Here is a 17,737-nt window from a genome sequence, read left to right as displayed (position 1 = left end):
CTCCTCAGTATATGGTCTCAAAAATGACAGGAATATGATACTGCCAAAGGAGCCTAAAATTTTGGAGTCTGAATTTTATATAATGCTCTCTGCATTTTTAGGAACCATTCAAAAATGTCTCTGACTCTGATGTTAAACCAGGAATCAAGGGTTGGTAGTATGGCTCAGTGGTCCTTTCTTAGTATACAGGAGGCCCTGGTTTAGTCCCCACCAAGATAAGGTGGAACTGCAGCTGGTCTCTCTGGTCCTTTGCAGTCATAAGTTATTTACGTAGGTAAAGTTTTTAAATATCCCCTTTAGCTTTCAGAATGTGGTGGCATGTATGATTTGTACAGCCCAGTGCTGCCCCTCAGTAATTCGTTGTCTGATGACTAGTCAAGAAGAGGAGGGCTCTCTGTGGATGAGTAATGCAGTGCCGTGCCTATGATTCTAACTCTTCAGATCTAACACAAGAACTGTTCACATGGATACAAAGGCCACACCGTGACATTTCTCCTGGAGGAAGGCAATGATAAAATAAGGGGTGTGCCCATGTGTGCAGAGGAGGCAGGGGGAGGGGGTAGCACATAGATAAGCCTGTTCATTCTATCAGAATTTAATCTCCCATCTCCTAGCAGAGCTAGTCTAAAACTGTTCTCTGTAATTGAGTGTGGGCCAACTCCTGCCCCTCCCCCCTAAAATTAGCCAGAACTTGTCAATAGTGAGGTGACTTCGTAGAGCCAGCTTTGGTTAAATGAGGCGTGTCTGGGTTGAGGAGCAGGCTGTGCCACGGTAGCATTCTTTGGCAGGAGTCTGAAGCCCTGGCACTCACATCTTGAAGATGGAGGGTCTTTCCCAGCGCCGCCTGGAGACTTGCCTCTCTGCCCTCCACTGCTACAGCGTAGGTCTGGGGTGGGTCTCTGGGTGTTTGTGTATGTGTGCTGTGGAGTGAGAGTTGGCAGATGATTGGCTTGTCACAGGGAGCTAGTCTGGGGAAGCAGGCAGCAAATGCTTTTCAAATGCATCCAGACAGACGGCACTCAACCGTGAGGGTGAGCAAGGAAGGTAAATGGGCACTTCTACTCCACAGCAGAGCGTCATTTCGTTGCTTCAGAGATGTTTAGAGAGAATATATTTTTGGTGACTTAATCATTAAGTAGAGTAAGTATCTATAAAATTCCAATTAAATGGTGTCTAAAACTTAAAGGAGCAGTCTACAGGCAAAACGCCAACATTTCTTTTTTAAACAAATATTTATGATAACAGCTAGCATTTTAAAGTCAACCAGAAACTAGGCTTGATCCTGTTTAATATTTTGTAAGATTGGACATCTTAAAACAAGTCAATAATGTTTATATTTTATAGCAATTCTGTGTTTATTCAAAACTCTAACTCTACTGTGATGTTAATGGACTTTACATGGCTATGTGTGGATTTAAGTACTAATGACCACATTTCAAATTAAAACAATATTTTTGCTGATAGAGATAGATACACAAAATATGAAAGACTAGAAAATTTTACTGTCTGTAATGTGTTTTCTTCAAGAAAAATAATTATTTTTAGTACTGTGAATGACTAAGTAATTTCTCTGAGGGTTTAAGGCAGTTGTCTGTACTTCTGGAACACTGGATTCTGTGCCTATGGGATTTGGGAACAGCCTAAGCTACCTTTTTAGCTTGATATGTGTGCTAGAATAATTTTCATTCTCATGTTTTTGTGATATGTAATAAATCCAGGGTGCTGTGCTTAGGCTCCATTTTCATTCTAGTTGGGAACCTATGTGTCGGTCCCCTGCCCCCAGGTCCCACGCAAGAGAGCGAATCAGCCCCACTCTTACCAGGTGCGCTTTGCAAACTAGGATCATGAGTTCAAAACCTTCTGCTTTCACATCTGGGAAGAGTGATGCTTTCTCTCCTCCTGTCTCTTTAATAAATATGTTGTCATTATTTGTTTGGGGATGTGGTACCCCAAGCCACCTGTCAATCCTCTCCATGATTTATGTTGCAAACAAACCTTCTGTCCTGTCTGTTTACTACTCATTCCTGTCAACTAAATTCTAATCTCATGTAACTCTGAAGATGTGCTGGAGACAGTTTCTGTTTTCATTATGCAACTGTTACATGTGTATTTCAGTGAAATGTCAACTCATCAACAAAGGATGATGTTAAAAATTATCCAAATAAATAGTTTTCTATTTCTTTTAATCATCCCTAGTCCAGTTAGTTAAATGGGAGCAAGACTGTTATTTAAACTGGTGAATGTTCCTGGCCCTGTGTCTTAAAACTCTGCAGTAATCTGCACGGTGCGCTTGGGAGTTGTCAAACACGGTGAATATAACCCACGCTTATTTTGTGGACACAGCAGCAGAGGTTTCAAGCATTGCATCTTGTCTGAACCTCAAATATGTAATAGACCTCTCTTGCAAAGTCAGACAAGGGGACTTTCGCCAAGCTTCTTGTGTCTTGAGAATTGCGCTCTAGGAACTGAGTGAGTGGGTATGTATGATCGTTCTTCACATGCCTGCAGCTGAACTGAGTAAGATCTTCTACCAACACACCCCTGGAGCTGCCTTCATGGTATTTCTGAGGAATAGAGGTGGGTCTGTTGCAGACCTAGAAAGTATGCTGGACTGAAAGAGAGAGAGAGAGAGAGAGAGAGAGAGAGAGAGAGAGAGAGAGATGCACTTTCGAAAGCACATGTGCATTAGTGCCTACAGTTAGAAGGGCAGTAGAAAGTAGCTTTTATGGCCACATCGTGAACTGTCTGGGACCCTGGGATATGCCTGTCTTTCCCTTCCTGTATATTGATATGTATGCTAGAAGACTGTCATTACCACATTCTGTGGTTACATAATTAGCTTGGGGTGCCATGCTTAAGCTTCATGCAGTTTTAGTTGGGAATGTGTGTTGGTCCCCTGCCCCAGAAACTAAGGTCCCATTGCCTAACATTCCTAGGCAAGACCCATAAAGCTTCAATTCCCTAGCATGACCTTTGTCCCTACAGTTCATGAAACAGAAGGACCTGCTGGTCTCCAATCACAGAAGGGTTCAGACCAAACCAGCCCCATTTGCCATTTGTGCAGAACCATCTGATGGACCAAATGTTCTTGTGGATGCAGCTGTTTTATAAAGGGCTGCTTGACAAATCTCTGAACAACTTTACATTTTGAATTAACCATTGTCACCACTGATGTCTGCAGATGACCTGTTTTGAGTATTTTGACACCAGGGGTTTCAGCTCTGCTTAGCCCCACTCTGCTCCCCTCCTCTCTCCTTCCCTTCCCTCTTCCTCTGGTCCCTCCCTTCACCTTTTCCAAGCATCTATCCCACCACAGAGTGTCTCAGGCATAAACACTGCTCTTTATGGCAGTCCTTCCCAGAGCTACTCACCTTCAGTGTGGCGCTGAGAAGAAAGGGCAGGAAAGTGCTCTCTACCCAGGGACCCAGCCCTCCATGGCATTCTCCTGTATATGGCTCTAAGGTTGGAGCACAAGCTGCTTGTGCAGGCTGGGTCCTTGGCTCTCCACTAGCTCGTAGGGGTTACTTTTTGCTGCCTAAGACCCTAGAGCAACTGTGGAGATGCACGAAATCCCTGTGTGTCTGAAGTCAGCGTCTTGACCTTCTTCAAATTAATACTGAAAACTCAATTTTCTTAACTTGTGACTCCCCTATCCCCTGTCTACAGGCCGTTCACATGGCTTCCCCGACACAGCTGTGGGCAATGCAGACTTTCCCAGGCCCATCATAACTGATCCCCTGGGCTAAGGAAGATCAGCAGAGAGGGTCTGTGGGGAAGTCTAGAACCTAGAGCTGTCATCCATGGGTCTTGTACTACCTGTAGATGGTAGCAAGGCCTCAGTTTTTGTGGCCTTCAGAATCCTGATCCCTCTGCTAACGGATTCTCAGCCTGTATGGGCTTTATAGGCCGAGGACACCCCGAGGGCTGGAGAGGCTCCACTGCACAGCAGCCTAAGCCTGTATGACTGTTGATCTGTTTCCTTGTGATCTGAGTGTGCTGGTGACTGCTATGTATGATGTCACCCACCTGTTCCATGCTTTACAGTGAGTCAGTGGCCCCAATGACTGCTTGTTTCTCCATACCTAAGCCAGCTCATCCTCCATGCAGCCAGGCAATTCTTGTCCCCTTGTTCTTTTTTTAGGAACAACTAACTAGATGATATTCCTTGCCCTGTTTGGGGTTCAGGATGCAGTTCTCTGCAAGCAGCCTTTCAGAAGATTGTCAGTTAGTCAGGGACATACACTGTTGGCTGTGGCCATCCCTAGTATTGGTGGCCAGGTAGTATGCTGTAAGTGGGGTATTTCCAGGGGAAGTTACTTGATCACAGGCTTTAGTCAGCCCAACCTAGTTCCACTGGGACCTACTGACATCCCATCCCTAACAGCCTAGGTCACGGTTACAGTTAGTCAGTAGTTCCTTGGATTGGCCTTTGGAGAAAGCTTCCCCTCCTACTGCTCCATCAGGCTGGACCACAGCTCCTCGATATCTAACCTGTTCTGCCATTTTCATTGACCTAGGCGGGATTAAGGACCCTGCATGACATTGGCCCAGAAATCCGACGGGCTATATCCTGTGACTTGCAAGATGACGAGCCAGAAGAATCCAAACCAGAAGAAGAAGATGTATTCAAAGTAATTATTCCACGCCTAGCTACTCACTGGCCACATGGAGATAGTGGGGCGGGGCTTTGGTTGGGGTGGCTCTGATCCACAGAGGAGTGTGGAGAATACAAACCAGTGGCAGGGGCTAGAGAGGCTTGCACATCCTGCCCCGCCCCACCCTGGGACCTCTCCATTCACCGGCACCTCTTGTGGGCCAGACCAGCCCCTTTCCCGAGCTTCCCCACCCCCACCCTGTCCCCAGCAGTCAGCTTCTCAGCTTGGCCACAGCCAACTGACCAGAGTACAGGAACATTTTGGGTCTTTCTAGCAGCTGTCCACGCTGCCTTCCTTCTGCTCCAGCAGTTCTTTGATCTGCCAGCCAGCCCTCAACCTCCCAGCTCAGAGAAAATGTCAAGTACCCCACCTTGGGGCTACCCACCAAGCCAGCTGGGCTTAAGTCACCTCATCTTGGAGCGACTGGAAGAACATACCCAAGGGGCAGCAGAGAGCTTGCTCCCCAGCTCAGGACTTGGTAACCTTCCTCATTTCAGGTGGGCCCACTGCCACACGAGTACGTTCACCTGACCACCGAAAGAGACCCTCAGGTTGTTTCACAGGGATCCTCTGGAGCTTGCCTAGAGTTTGTGTTTCATGTAGAGAAAAATGACCTAACATAGCTAGCCTGCATCAAATACTTGTTAAATTACCTGGTGTTGTCTCCCATTATTTTGCAGAGAAATGGTGCCCTGCTTGGAAACCATGTCAATCATGTTAATAGTGATAGGAGAGATTCCCTTCAGCAGACCAATACCACCCACCGTCCCCTGCATGTCCAAAGGCCTTCAATTCCACCTGCAAGTGATACTGAGAAACCGCTGTTTCCTCCAGCAGGAAATTCGGTGTGTCATAGCCATCATAACCATAATTCCATAGGGAAGCAAGTTCCCACCTCAACAAATGCCAATCTCAATAATGCCAATATGTCCAAAGCTGCCCACGGAAAGCGGCCCAGCATTGGGAACCTCGAGCATGTGTCTGAAAATGGGCATTACTCCTACAAGCATGACAGAGAGCTTCAAAGAAGGTCCAGTATTAAAAGGTAACCTTGAAAAGGTGATGCAGTGTCTGTCCTTGTCACACCGGTTCTGCAGGGCAAGTCTTCTGCCCTGTGCTCTGGCACATGGTAACTCCCCGAGGACATCTGTATTTGAACCTGAGTGCCACTTGCCTCTTGGCCTCTCTGTACATTGCCCATGTGAGGGACCTACCACATAAAAGATCACCCACTACCCATCTGCTGCACAAAGTGTTCTCTTAAAACAATAGCAGCCACAGAATCCATTGTCCTCAGTTATGACAACATGCTTTGGGATAGGAGTTGGTGAATGTCTTCTGTAAAGGGCCAGTATTTTACTTTTGGGGACTATTCAGTCTGTCTTGCAAAACCACCCAACTTTGCCATAGCCAGGTGAACGCATTCTTAAGCAATTGTGTTCGCATAAAGCTATGCGTGTAGACACCAGAATTTGGACTTTGTAGAATTAGAAAGAGTGAAAGGGTTCTCTTCTATTTACTTTGTTTCCTGCCCTTTATAAATGTAAAATCTCTTCCTAGATCATGGGCCACACAAAAACAGATAGTAGGCCATGGCGAGCCAGCAAACTATGGTTTGCCCACCCCCACTCCAGAAGACAGGCTGGTATCTGTGTATCTAATGCTTTTGGAAATGTTTAACTATTCTCTTCTCCCTCCCTTCCATGGTATGCTTTTCCTGGATAGAACCCGCTATTATGAAACTTACATTAGGTAGGTGCTTGTCGCTTCTGTCTTTGTTTTAAAACTGTGATGTCCCATTACCCACTACAATTGCTCAGTGCCAAGGAAACAGAATATCTTTTTAGCCAAGTCATCTAATGTTCTCAAAATTCTAGAGATTTGCATTCATGAATGGGCAGTTCCCACTTATTTCTCATGAAAGAACTGGTCCCCACCAGTCTCTCCACCTTCCCTGCCCCTGTAGAGCTGGGTAGGTCTAGCTGCTTTAAGGGTCCAGATTCTCATGTGGACTTAGGAGAAGCATAATCCAGACATACTGAAAACCAGGCACCAGATCCCTCTGGTTCACTTTCGCTTGCGTGCGTGCGTGCGTGCGTGCGTGCGTGCGTGTGCGTGTGTGTGTGTGTGTGTGTGTGTGTGTGTATGAGAGAGAGAGAGAGAAAGAGAGAGATAAAGAGAGAGAGAGAAAGAGAGAGAGAGAGGATAATCTCATATACATGTGTTAACAGGACTTACTAATGGGTGGAATGGTCATTTTGCTGGGGACAAGAGAGGAAAGCGCTTCAGGGTCATTGCTTCTAGTAAGATCATGAGGTTCATGGTCAGAGGAGTGAATGAATGAGGTGCTCTCAGTTGATGTCGCTGATCCCACTGGGGCTCTTATGGCTTGAGGCCAGGAGAAGGCAGGGTATTTCGTGGAAATAGTGCTCTGACCTGGGGCAGCCAGTGGAAACCTCAGGAGACATTTTCCAGAAACTATTTCCTCTCTGGTGGCACAAAAGCCAGTCCTTCTTCAGCAGCCTGGATTTGATTGGGTGCAGTGGATGGAGATCTCTGTCCCAGGATCTGAAGTCGTGTTGGCTGGATCTGGGGTCAGGAATGGGAGATGTCTGGGAACCTAGGGACTTTTCTTGGGACTCCTGACTACAGAGTGGAAGAGTCTAGGTCTGTCTTGCTCTGTTATTCAAATTACATCTGTGTCTATGTTTCAAGGTCTCTAAGCACAGTGGTTTGGTCCCAGCACTGTGCAAGGCACTGAGACCACAAGGACACACACATACACACGCGCACATGTGTGCACGCATACACACACACACACACACACACACACTGATGCACAGGGGGTACAGCACAGGGCACTTTGGCCAGGGCCTGAGTAGTCTTACAGCTGTGGGGTGGGACTGTGTAGGAAGAAGCAGGCACTCTGAGGGAGGACACAGGCTGGTACAGAAGGATCTAGCTGACACCTCCTCAAGCTCTCAGATCTCTTTCCCAACTGCAGGTCTGAGTCGGGAGATGAGCAGCTTCCAACCATTTGCTGTGAAGACCCTGAGATACACGGCTACTTTCGAGACCCCCGCTGCTTAGGGGAACAGGAGTATTTCAGTAGCGAGGAGTGCTGTGAGGAGGACAGCTCTCCTACCTGGAGCAGGTGAGGGGCTCAACCTGGGTGGTGTTCAGAAGACCAGTCCTCCCCTGCTCTGCTCCTACTCAGGGGTCAGAGTCACACTCAAGATTCCTCTGACACATCAAGGCAGGAGTTCAAGCTTGACTTATTTCACTAGAGGCCCCTGGGACCCTCAAGAGGGCTCTGGCCCTGGGAACTGGACCTCCATGGCTGTCAGACCCTGCCATCTCAGATATTAGATTGTTCTAGGGGGTGGGTATTTCGAGGCAGGGCCTCTCTACATAGCACTGGCTATCCTGGAACTCACTCTGTAGACCAGGCTGGCCTAGAGCTCACAGAGATCTGCCTGCCTCCACCTCCCATTTGCTGGGGTTAGAGGTGTGCACCACTACACCTGGCCTGAGAGATGAGTTCTTATCAACTGACTTAGGAACACCAGCCTTGGCTGTGTTTGCATGGCACCCTGGCTGGTGTCTCAGTGACCCCTGATTCCTGTGCCCATGAAAGGGTCGCTGCTGAGGGTAGGGGGACAAGAGTTAAGAACAGCTTCCCTCAAGCAGAGATACCTCTCCTGACTTCTGTCCTGCAGAAAGGATGCTGCTGGCTAAAGTAGGCATTGTACAGGGCTGGAGAGATGGTTCGGGGATGAAGAGTGTTTGCTATGCTTCCAGAGGACCCAGGTTCAGCTTGTAGCACCCACATGACACAGGGCAGCTAACAACTGTCACTTACTCCAGTTCCAGGGGGATATGATGCCCTCTTCTGGTCTCAATGGGCATGACATGCACAAGGCACACATACATGTTCACAAAACACTCATAAATAAAAATAAATAAATCTTTTTTAAAAAAATAGGCACATTGCAGCCAGTACAGGAGAACAAAATCACCTACCCCAATCCTCCCTGACCTATGGCTCACTATCTCATCAGGCTGGGGCCACAAGGTTGAAACAGAGTTATATATAGTGAGGCCAAGTCTGGCTCCTGAGACACAGCCTGACTCTTACCTGTGCTCTGACAGGCCCTTTCCCACCACCTCCCACCAACACTCAACTTCCATACTCACTGGTTCGGAGCCACATGGACCTGTGTACCCCACCCCTGGGGCTTGTCCATCAAAGATCTCCCTTTAAGGGATCCTTAGCCACCTCTGCTGTTCTCAGTGTACTTTTACAGCAGCAGCAGGCCAGCCTTCACATCTCTCCTTTTTGGAACTGGAGCATGCCCTTCAAACAAGAACCCAACAGTGGAACCCACCACTCTCTCCCATTTCTTACATTGCACTGAGCATGCATGCTGATGACGTTCTCTAAGCTCCATGTCCTGCTGGATACCTGGAGAGGGCAGATCCTTGGGTCAGTGGTCTCCAGGAGATGAGTAAATGGTAGCCAGTTGACAGGCTTTGTGTGATCACCATTCACTTCTGGCCTGTGCATGTCCTAAGCATGAAAACAACTGCCATGTGTCTTATCACAAGCTTCCAGTCTCAACTTCCTGAGATGGTCCTTTCTCTCTACCTGGAAACTTCCACCACTCATAGGACAGGGCTTGTAGGAGTTAAGACAAGGCTTCTTGCCCAGAACCTCACATGTACCTTTTCATGTTTTCTCTCATCAACTTCCAGGCAAAACTACAGCTATTACAACAGGTACCCAGGCAGCTCCATGGATTTTGAGAGGCCCCGAGGCTACCATCACCCCCAAGGTTTCTTAGAAGATGATGACTCTCCCATTGGCTATGATTCACGGAGATCTCCGAGGAGACGCCTTCTACCTCCTACCCCACCATGTGAGGCCAGCATTCTTGTTCAGGGTGAAGCCTCCCAGAGGGCATCATGCTTGCCCCCATCCTAAGCCTGGGATAATGATGGATGTGTGTTACCAGGGAAGTGCTGATAACTTTTAAGTCCAGCCAGTACCTGGGTAGGCAGTGCTTTCCTGGCTCAAAGGAAAATGGGGGCTCTCCTTTCTCATGTAACTGTGGTTATCCCCAAGTCTCTGCCAACCCCTAGAAGGGCATTTGAATTTTGCCAAGTATGGGTGTTTGATGATGGTTAAGAGTATCCATTTCTTGTGCTTCTGAGGAGTGAAGCATAATTGAGGATTCTGTTTAGTAACCAAGAAGCTCCTGAGCCTGACTGTGCACACAGGAAAGAACATGGGTAGCCATGCCCCACCCCAGCTGCCACAGCCTGCTGGGAGTCTAGTCAAATCCATTTGAGTGCTTAATATTTAATTAGCCCCAAACACATGCTGCTAAATGAAGCCTTTCCTTAACCCATAGATACCAACTGGAACAGGTGTAAGTGAGGCCCGACAGGAGTCTTCACCCTTTGGTTCCTGCCACCCTTTTCCAAGTCTGTGTCTTTACTTATCCCATACCCACACAGCCAAGGGGATACTTGAGTGCCCTGGTCTAGTCGGTGGAGGGGGAACATCTGGCTAAACTGGCTGTATTCTTAGCCAATGGGAGTGGGTAAGGGCAAAGAGATGAAAGAGCTATGTCTTACAGAGACTGTAGCACAAAGTTCACTGGATGAAGGGACCCGGGGCTTATTTTAGTGGTAGATCCTGAATGGGTGGGAGGGGTTGTTTTTCTTCCAGTTCCGAACTGCTGACCTGCCTAGGTCTTAGGGTCTAGAGGTTGTGCTGACCAAGAGGGCCATTTTCTGTGATCACACTGGTTAGTAGGCAAGGAGTGGCTTTCTTTATAAGCCGTTTACAGCTCACCTGGGAGGCCCTAGCATGCTGACTCTGTTTCCTCTCCACTGGTTACTTCCAGCCAACCAATGACCAGGGCTTGGCCTGCTTTTCATTGCTGACCTGGCTTTTTATGAGGTCCATGGTGTCTGGGAGGCCTCTTTGGTCCAGACCCTGAGGATTTCCTATACATGAACTGAAAGCATGCAGAATTTTGCTGTGCTAGGAAAGTCTAGCAGCAAAGAAAGTACAGTTGGATTAATGCAAAGCACAGATGGGATGGGGGTTGGGGGCTCCCTGAGGTCCACGACAGGGTGGAAGGGCTTCTAGGACCCCGCTGGCTTTGCTAAAGGATCCCAGAAGTCTAGGCCTGATATACCATAAATCCAAAAGCTGTGAACCATCAGTGACCCTCTATCTGCAACTGCTGTCACATGGCAAGTACTTAGGTGTACTCACATCTAGGCCAGGGAAGATGGGTTTTTTTCTAAGCAAAGAATTTGGTTATTTTCTCTGGTTAAGCTGATTGACGGAATCTCTCATTTTAAAAGCAGAAGCTTAAATACAGGGACCTCAGAAAGATGCAGAGTGTTTGTAGGGCAGAGGTAAGATAGCATGGCATGTCTAAGATTCTAGAATGGATGTCTGCAATACATCTCAGGGCCTGTAACTCGGCACAGATTACCCTGGGCTGCCTGAGAGCAAACATTTGAAGTGATTCGTTGCTTCCTTATCGGAGCATCCCACAGCTGGGTTGCTCCTTTGAGTCTTCACATCCCTAGTTGGGAGATTATGTAATTGTTTCTCTTGGATGAAACGTGTGGCCTGCTTCTTCCTGGGATCCTTGCCGAATGCCTCAGGAAGTGGCCCTGACTCTCGAGACACATTGTCCAGACAGAACTTACATCACCACGCATCATGTGCTTTCGATTCTCAGCCCATCGGAGGTCCTCCTTCAACTTTGAGTGTCTGCGCAGGCAAAGCAGCCAAGACGACGCCCTTCCATCGCCTGCCCTGCCTCACCGTGCTGCCCTGCCCCTGCACCTGATGCAGCAGCAGGTGAGCCTCTCTGGCCTCACCCTTGCCATGGCCCACCTGGGATGCATTCTCCCCTGGGATACACATGGAGGAAGCAAAGAGCCTGCCCCTTCCCATCTGATTATCCTTGGAGTAGCCCTTTCTGGTAGATCCCCCCCCAGGGCCCATTCTCCTGGAGTTACACATGGGTAGGCTGGGCATCTTTGGATCCTGTGCTTCCTGTCAAAGAACACTGGTACAGTCTGAATTAAGGCAATGCATCCGCTTGTAAGATTCCCTGTGATGGCTGCTGCTACTAATTATTCCTTCAGAGAGGTGGCTCCTCCATTAAGCCACTTGGGCAGCTTCTTGTGTATGAGCCCTCTGTTCATAAGAGTGGGTAATCTTCCTCTATGGGTTAAGGGGGCCACTAGTCCACAAGAAAGGCACTGAGTCTATTCACTAGCAGCTTAAGAATAGATGTATGCATACATTGCATACATATGTATAGATATGTATGAATACATACATATTGTCTTAGGGTTTCATTGCTGTGAAGAAACACCATGACCATGGCAACTTTACTCTTACAAAGTAAAACATTTAATTGAGGCTGGCTTATAATGTCAGAGGTTCAGTCCATTGTCATCATGACAGGAAGCATGGCAGCATACAGGCAGACATGGTACTGTAGGAAGAGCCAAGAGTTCTACATCTTGATCCAAAGGCAGTCAGGAGGAGGCTGTCATTCCACATTGAGCTGAACCTGAGCATGGACTTGTCAAAGCCCACCCCCACAGTAACACACTTCCTCCAACAGGCCACCCCTCCTAGTAATGCCACTCTCTGGGCCAATCATATTCAAACCACACATATGTGCGTATTTCTTGAACTATCTCATCAGAAATCCTGTGTGGGTGATTGATGTAGGGAGATGCCAGAAACTTGCACCCAGCCAGCCAGCCAGCCAGCCAGCAGATCCAGATCTCTATGAGGTTCTGACCCCAAGCTCTGAACCCATAAGTACTCGGTGGCTATTGCGCTAGTCACCTCTACCAGCACTTAAAAAAACATATTTTGGAGTTATTTTATTTTACATGCCTGTGTATGTGTCTGTTTACCATGTGCATGTCTGATGCCCTTGGGGTTTAGAAGGCATCAGATCCCCAGAACTGGAGTTACAGATGGTTATAAACTACCCATGTAAGTACTGGGGATTGAACCTGGATCCTCTGGAGGATAAATTAGTGATCACAACCACTGAGCCCATTTGCCTGTATCATCATGGAAGAAAGATGAACTTAGTAGAATCCCAGACTACTAGATGTCATAACTCAGTCAAGGAGGTCTATAAGGGGGCCTGTGATCCACTAGGCACAAGCCCAAGTCTTACCTCAGCCACTGGCCTAGGTTGTCTTGGATTCCTTGGCTACAACTACAGTGTCAGTGTGAACACACATCCCAAGGTGGCTTTCTCATGAAGGACGTGTAAGAATCGTGGCTGTGCCCAGCGTTTCAGGGCAGGCAGAACACTCACTGAAGAATGAGAGGCACTAGAGTAGAAAGAAATGGTTGTTGTCCTGCCTGAGCCAGAGTCCATGGTTTTCTCTGAAGCGTGTTTCAGTACTGTAGCTCAGAGAGTTCTAGATAGTGTGTTCACACACCACAGCTTATCCGTCTTTCCAGTTCCTCCTCATCCTGAGGTAGTTACATAAGTTAATCACTGACAGCTCAGTCACAGAGAATGCCTTATGGGTTTGAGGAAGGGAAACTCAGTCCTTCAGGAGGCCGGTTCCCTGGCCAGCTCACTGAGCTGTCTCTGCTACACGTGCGTCTTTCCCAAGTCTTTTGAGAGGATTCGTGCGCAGCAGCCACGCGCCAGACTGGGGCCGAGGCTCACCTCTCTCTGCTTCCCTCCTCAGATCATGGCTGTTGCAGGCCTAGATTCCAGTAAAGCCCAGAAGTACTCACCGAGCCACTCTACCCGATCATGGGCCACCCCTCCAGCAACCCCTCCATACCGAGACTGGACCCCATGCTACACTCCTTTGATCCAGGTGGACCGCTCAGAGTCTATGGACCAGGTCAATGGCAGCCTGCCGTCCCTACACCGCAGTTCCTGGTACACAGATGAACCTGATATCTCCTATAGGACTTTCACACCAGCCAGCCTGACTGTCCCCAGCAGCTTCCGGAACAAAAACAGCGACAAACAGAGGAGTGCAGACAGCCTGGTAGAGGCAGTAAGTATGAATGGCCTTTGACCTCTGGGCAAATCTTAGACAGCAGCAGAAACAGGAGAACTGCTGTCACATGGGGAGGGAGCATTGGCGACATGGTGGGCCCTGCAGCCATGCCACCCGAGGGTGGCTTCTCAGCAGCATTGAGTGAAAACCAGCTGGCACTGCCAAGGCCCAGCAAAGCTTCCCATCCTGCAGTACCAGTCTGTGCTACATCCCCAGTGTGCTCACTCTTGCTCACCCATGCTCTGGTCCCCAAAGCATGCCGAGCAGTGACAGCTGAAGCAGAGCTTTCCTCATACCTTTGATCGTCTCTCCTGTACAGGTCCTGATATCCGAAGGCTTGGGACGATACGCAAGGGACCCCAAATTTGTCTCAGCAACAAAACATGAGATTGCCGATGCCTGTGACCTAACCATAGACGAAATGGAAAGCGCAGCCAGCACCCTGCTCAATGGCAATGTGTGTCCTCGAGCCAATGGGGACATGGGCCCCATCTCACACCGCCAGGACTATGAGCTCCAGGACTTTGGTCCTGGCTACAGTGACGAGGAGCCAGACCCCGGGCGAGAAGAGGAGGACCTGGCAGATGAAATGATTTGCATTACCACCTTGTAGCCCAGTGAGGGCAGGCTGGCTCCAGCCTGAGACGGGCATGGTAGGGCCAGGGATAAAGTGCCTCATAATTAGGAAAGTTTAGGCACTAGTTGGGAGAAAAATGTTCAATTAGACTTTTGTATAAGTGATTTCATGCCTCAAGGAAGCCATAAACCTGGTAGGAACAGGTTCTGAGTGGCCAAGCATGTGGTATGCCACATGCTGGGGCCCAGCCTCAGAAGACAGGATGTCTGGCCCCTGGAGAGGACAGGCAAGAACAGCAGCCTGGCCTGCACAGAGGCCAGAGGGTTGCCCAGGCGTTCACGTCTCCCACCCAGGGTGCATGCCCATGCTCATTTGCCTGCAGACATGAGAGAGGTTAAAGGTGATGACAATCACCACGCCTGTGTCATTACCTCAACCATTGGTCTAGCATATCAGATACTCACTGGGCCCGGCATATCCATTTCTGAGCCCCCTCCCCCAACACACTGGTTCCTGGTTTCTGTGCAGCTGTTCTGAATGGTACACATCAGAACCCAGCCACTAGTGGTCACGACAAGGGGAGTGGGACTGGACCATTTTGTTAAGCGCTGCCAGTTTACACAAAAGAACATCACTCAGATGGTCAGTTCTGTCACATTAAGGGCAACTGTAAACTGGAAGAGTACCGCACTTGCAAACCAGGTAAAACTTAGATACGTTAGTTTGTTTAAAAATTATAGATTTACTGTACATGACTTGTAATATACAATTTGTATTTGTAAAGAGATGGTCTATATTTTGTAATTATCGTACCGTATTTGAACTGCAGCAATATCCACGGGTCCTAACAATTGTAGTTTCCCACCAAAACCTAGAAATTATTAGTATTTTTACTGGAGCTAAACAGAATTAGGAGAATTAGAGCCAATTCTCACATATTCAGTAAAAGAATCTTTTGGGGATAAACTTTTGAGTTCATAAGAACTTGGCACTTCAGAACTTTTTCTAAGCTATTTTGAGTTACTATAAACCTATCTTTATGTAAGATATCAACTTGACTATTTGCAGTCTTTTCTTTGGGTTCTATGATTTTATATTGCACCTCTCGTCCACATGGGTTGCCGTTGTGTTTGGTTTAGGTCTATTTTAATAATCCCCTGGTCAGTTAGTTATATAGCAGGTCCACCTGGCTACTAGACCCAGTGGCATCCATTGGTCTGGCTTCCTCAGCTGCCCATCCAAGATGCTTCTGGGTCTCTGATGCACAGGTGAGCGGCTCTATCTGCTCACATCCCCAAGGATGCTTAAGAACTAAGAAGTATACTGCATGGGGGCGGAGGGGAGCACTGTGGGGCCCTGTGAATGCTGGAGTCTGTAGGGTCCTGTTGCCTTTCACAGCTGCTGTGCAGGGTGTTCTCTTCGAGAGCTGTCACACAGCTAAGCGAGGGCGGATGTTTTCATGAAAACACAAGCACTCTGACTGCACGCCTGGGGACAGTTAGCGTTGGGATCTTTAGAACTGTCAAGGTTTCTGTCAGCGTCATGAGATCTCATCCCATTACTTTCCTAAGGATTCTCTGCAATCAAAAAATACAGGTAGCAATTTGGGTTCAAAATTTTTAACTAGTACACAGACAACCTGTGGAAACATTTTTTTTTTTTTTGTAAATAAGTTTTATTATGAAGACCTCGCAAACCTCTTCGGAAGACGTTCTTACTCCAGATGCAGGCAAAAACACTTCAAGGTTTGTAAATGACTATTTCCTGACATAAAGCCTTTTTTTATTAAAATGCAAAGCGTTCTTCAGAATAAACTGTGTAATAATTTCTTTGTACGGGGAGCTCTCCTCACACAGCTGGCTCTGCCGGGAGAGCTTCAGGCAGCTTTTGCTGCCCTTGGTCTCCTCTGAGGCCGATAGTAACTTCACACCAGCTGCAGAGAGTGCTGTTCTCCTAAAGGGCTAAACCACCATCAGCATTTACCTTGGACTCTGTCTTGCTGGGTGTCTTGTCTGTCTGTCTGTCTGACCATGCGACGTTAACTTCAGCAGATCACACTCACCGTGTGTTCTGGAATGGGTGATCTTCCCCAAAGTCAGCCGTCAATACTGCCTGACTTTTCAGGCTGTCCCACTTCCCAGTATGTCTGCTTTAAGCTTGGTTCAACTTCTCATCTAATATTAAATTTCTCTTTGTAAGAAAAATTTGAAGTTGTAGAGCATGGTTTTTTTTTCCCTCCCCTTTAAGGAAGTTTTAAGACTAAATAGTTCTGCTTTTTGGTTTTCCTGCCCCTGCCCCAGCCGCCTGATTTTGAGTTCTTTGGAATACTGCTTTTAGTTTAAGCTCACGTTCTTAATGACATTAGGAAGTGTGGAAGTCACTATGGTCTGCTAACCGTCAGCAAGAACCTCATTCGAACCGTCCGTGAGGTCTGTGGACTCCTCGATAGCTCCAGAAGAGTACACTTCAAGGCACTGCCACTTCACAGAGGCCCAGCTCTTCAGCCAGCCCAGCTCTGTTTTATGCTGTGTGCTCTTTACTATCTATGACTTTATCATCTCGGCCTTTATCCTGGGGGGTTGGAGTGTTGGTTTACTTGTAAAAAATACCACCAAATCATGGACACATCTCTCAGGAAACCCACTCCTGCTATGCTTTCTGGGAGGGCAGTGGAGAACTAGGGAGAGGCTCAGTCTCTGGCTTCTGATATCAGAAGAAGGGGGAGGAGGGTGGTTGAAGAATAAACAACATCCCAGCCAGCAGGGGGCTACACAGGTCACCAGCTTGGTCCTAGGGGTAGGTCATGTTCTTCCCCCCACCCCCAATCTTTGCATTAGGTTTGATATTGTGGTAGTTTATCGGTGGAAATATGAAAAATCTTGGGGTGTGGTGTGCAGGTGATAAGAATCTATTTGAATTTATGGAAATTACCCTGCAGCTTGGACTGGAGGCCGGGCTCATGTGTGAGCACTGACTGTGACTTCCGCTACTTTGACTGTTTCCAGTCATACTGGCACACAGTTGACTGGAACACAGTTGGCCAACAGTGAGATGGGCCCCAGTTCCATCAACACAGCAGGGCTCTCCACAGCTCTGGGCACAAGTGAAGCTTTTTGGTTTAGATGCTAGGAGTCATCCATGGGCCACATGCTTGCTAGGTGTGTGTGTACTGGTTTTGTCAACATGTGGCCTTCCATGTTTGGGGTATTACAGGTTCTTTGCCAAGGAGCCTACTTAACTAAGCCTGTCCAGTTCCCCGTGCGAGTCAGTCTAACTGCCTATGCGAGCCCCATTTTATAACAAAAGCAGGACTGCACCATTCCACCACTCTGCTCCCTAGTGGCACTGGGACTTCCAGACCAGCCTGACATTTGGATTGAGCTCCTGCACATTCATCTGATCTGTTTGGGCT

At 48.0% G+C, this 17,737-nt stretch overlaps 1 protein-coding gene across 3 annotated transcripts in view; it reads left to right on the top strand.

Annotated features, from left to right (window-relative positions):
• Positions 1–16,529, top strand: part of Cacna1d (calcium voltage-gated channel subunit alpha1 D) — a 303,098-nt gene extending 286,569 nt beyond the window's left edge. For 2 of the 3 annotated variants that reach the window (XM_028754108.1, XM_028754107.1), the window contains 8 exons: positions 4,518–4,631; positions 5,336–5,700; positions 6,381–6,407; positions 7,660–7,809; positions 9,411–9,574; positions 11,423–11,544; positions 13,425–13,745; positions 14,068–16,529. In XM_028754108.1, coding sequence (XP_028609941.1) covers positions 4,518–4,631; positions 5,336–5,700; positions 6,381–6,407; positions 7,660–7,809; positions 9,411–9,574; positions 11,423–11,544; positions 13,425–13,745; positions 14,068–14,361 — 1,557 coding nt within the window. In that variant the 3' untranslated portion in view covers positions 14,362–16,529. The remainder of the gene's footprint in view (positions 1–4,517; positions 4,632–5,335; positions 5,701–6,380; positions 6,408–7,659; positions 7,810–9,410; positions 9,575–11,422; positions 11,545–13,424; positions 13,746–14,067) is intronic. The other variant, XM_028754110.1, reaches the window with a different exon arrangement.
• The last annotated feature ends 1,208 nt before the right edge of the window (positions 16,530–17,737 follow it).

This window comes from Grammomys surdaster, unplaced genomic scaffold (genome assembly GCF_004785775.1).
Source record: "Grammomys surdaster isolate TR1022 unplaced genomic scaffold, NIH_TR_1.0 125979, whole genome shotgun sequence".
In the NCBI taxonomy this organism is placed as follows: domain Eukaryota; kingdom Metazoa; phylum Chordata; class Mammalia; order Rodentia; family Muridae; genus Grammomys; species Grammomys surdaster.
This window is presented reverse-complemented; position numbering and strand designations above follow the sequence as displayed.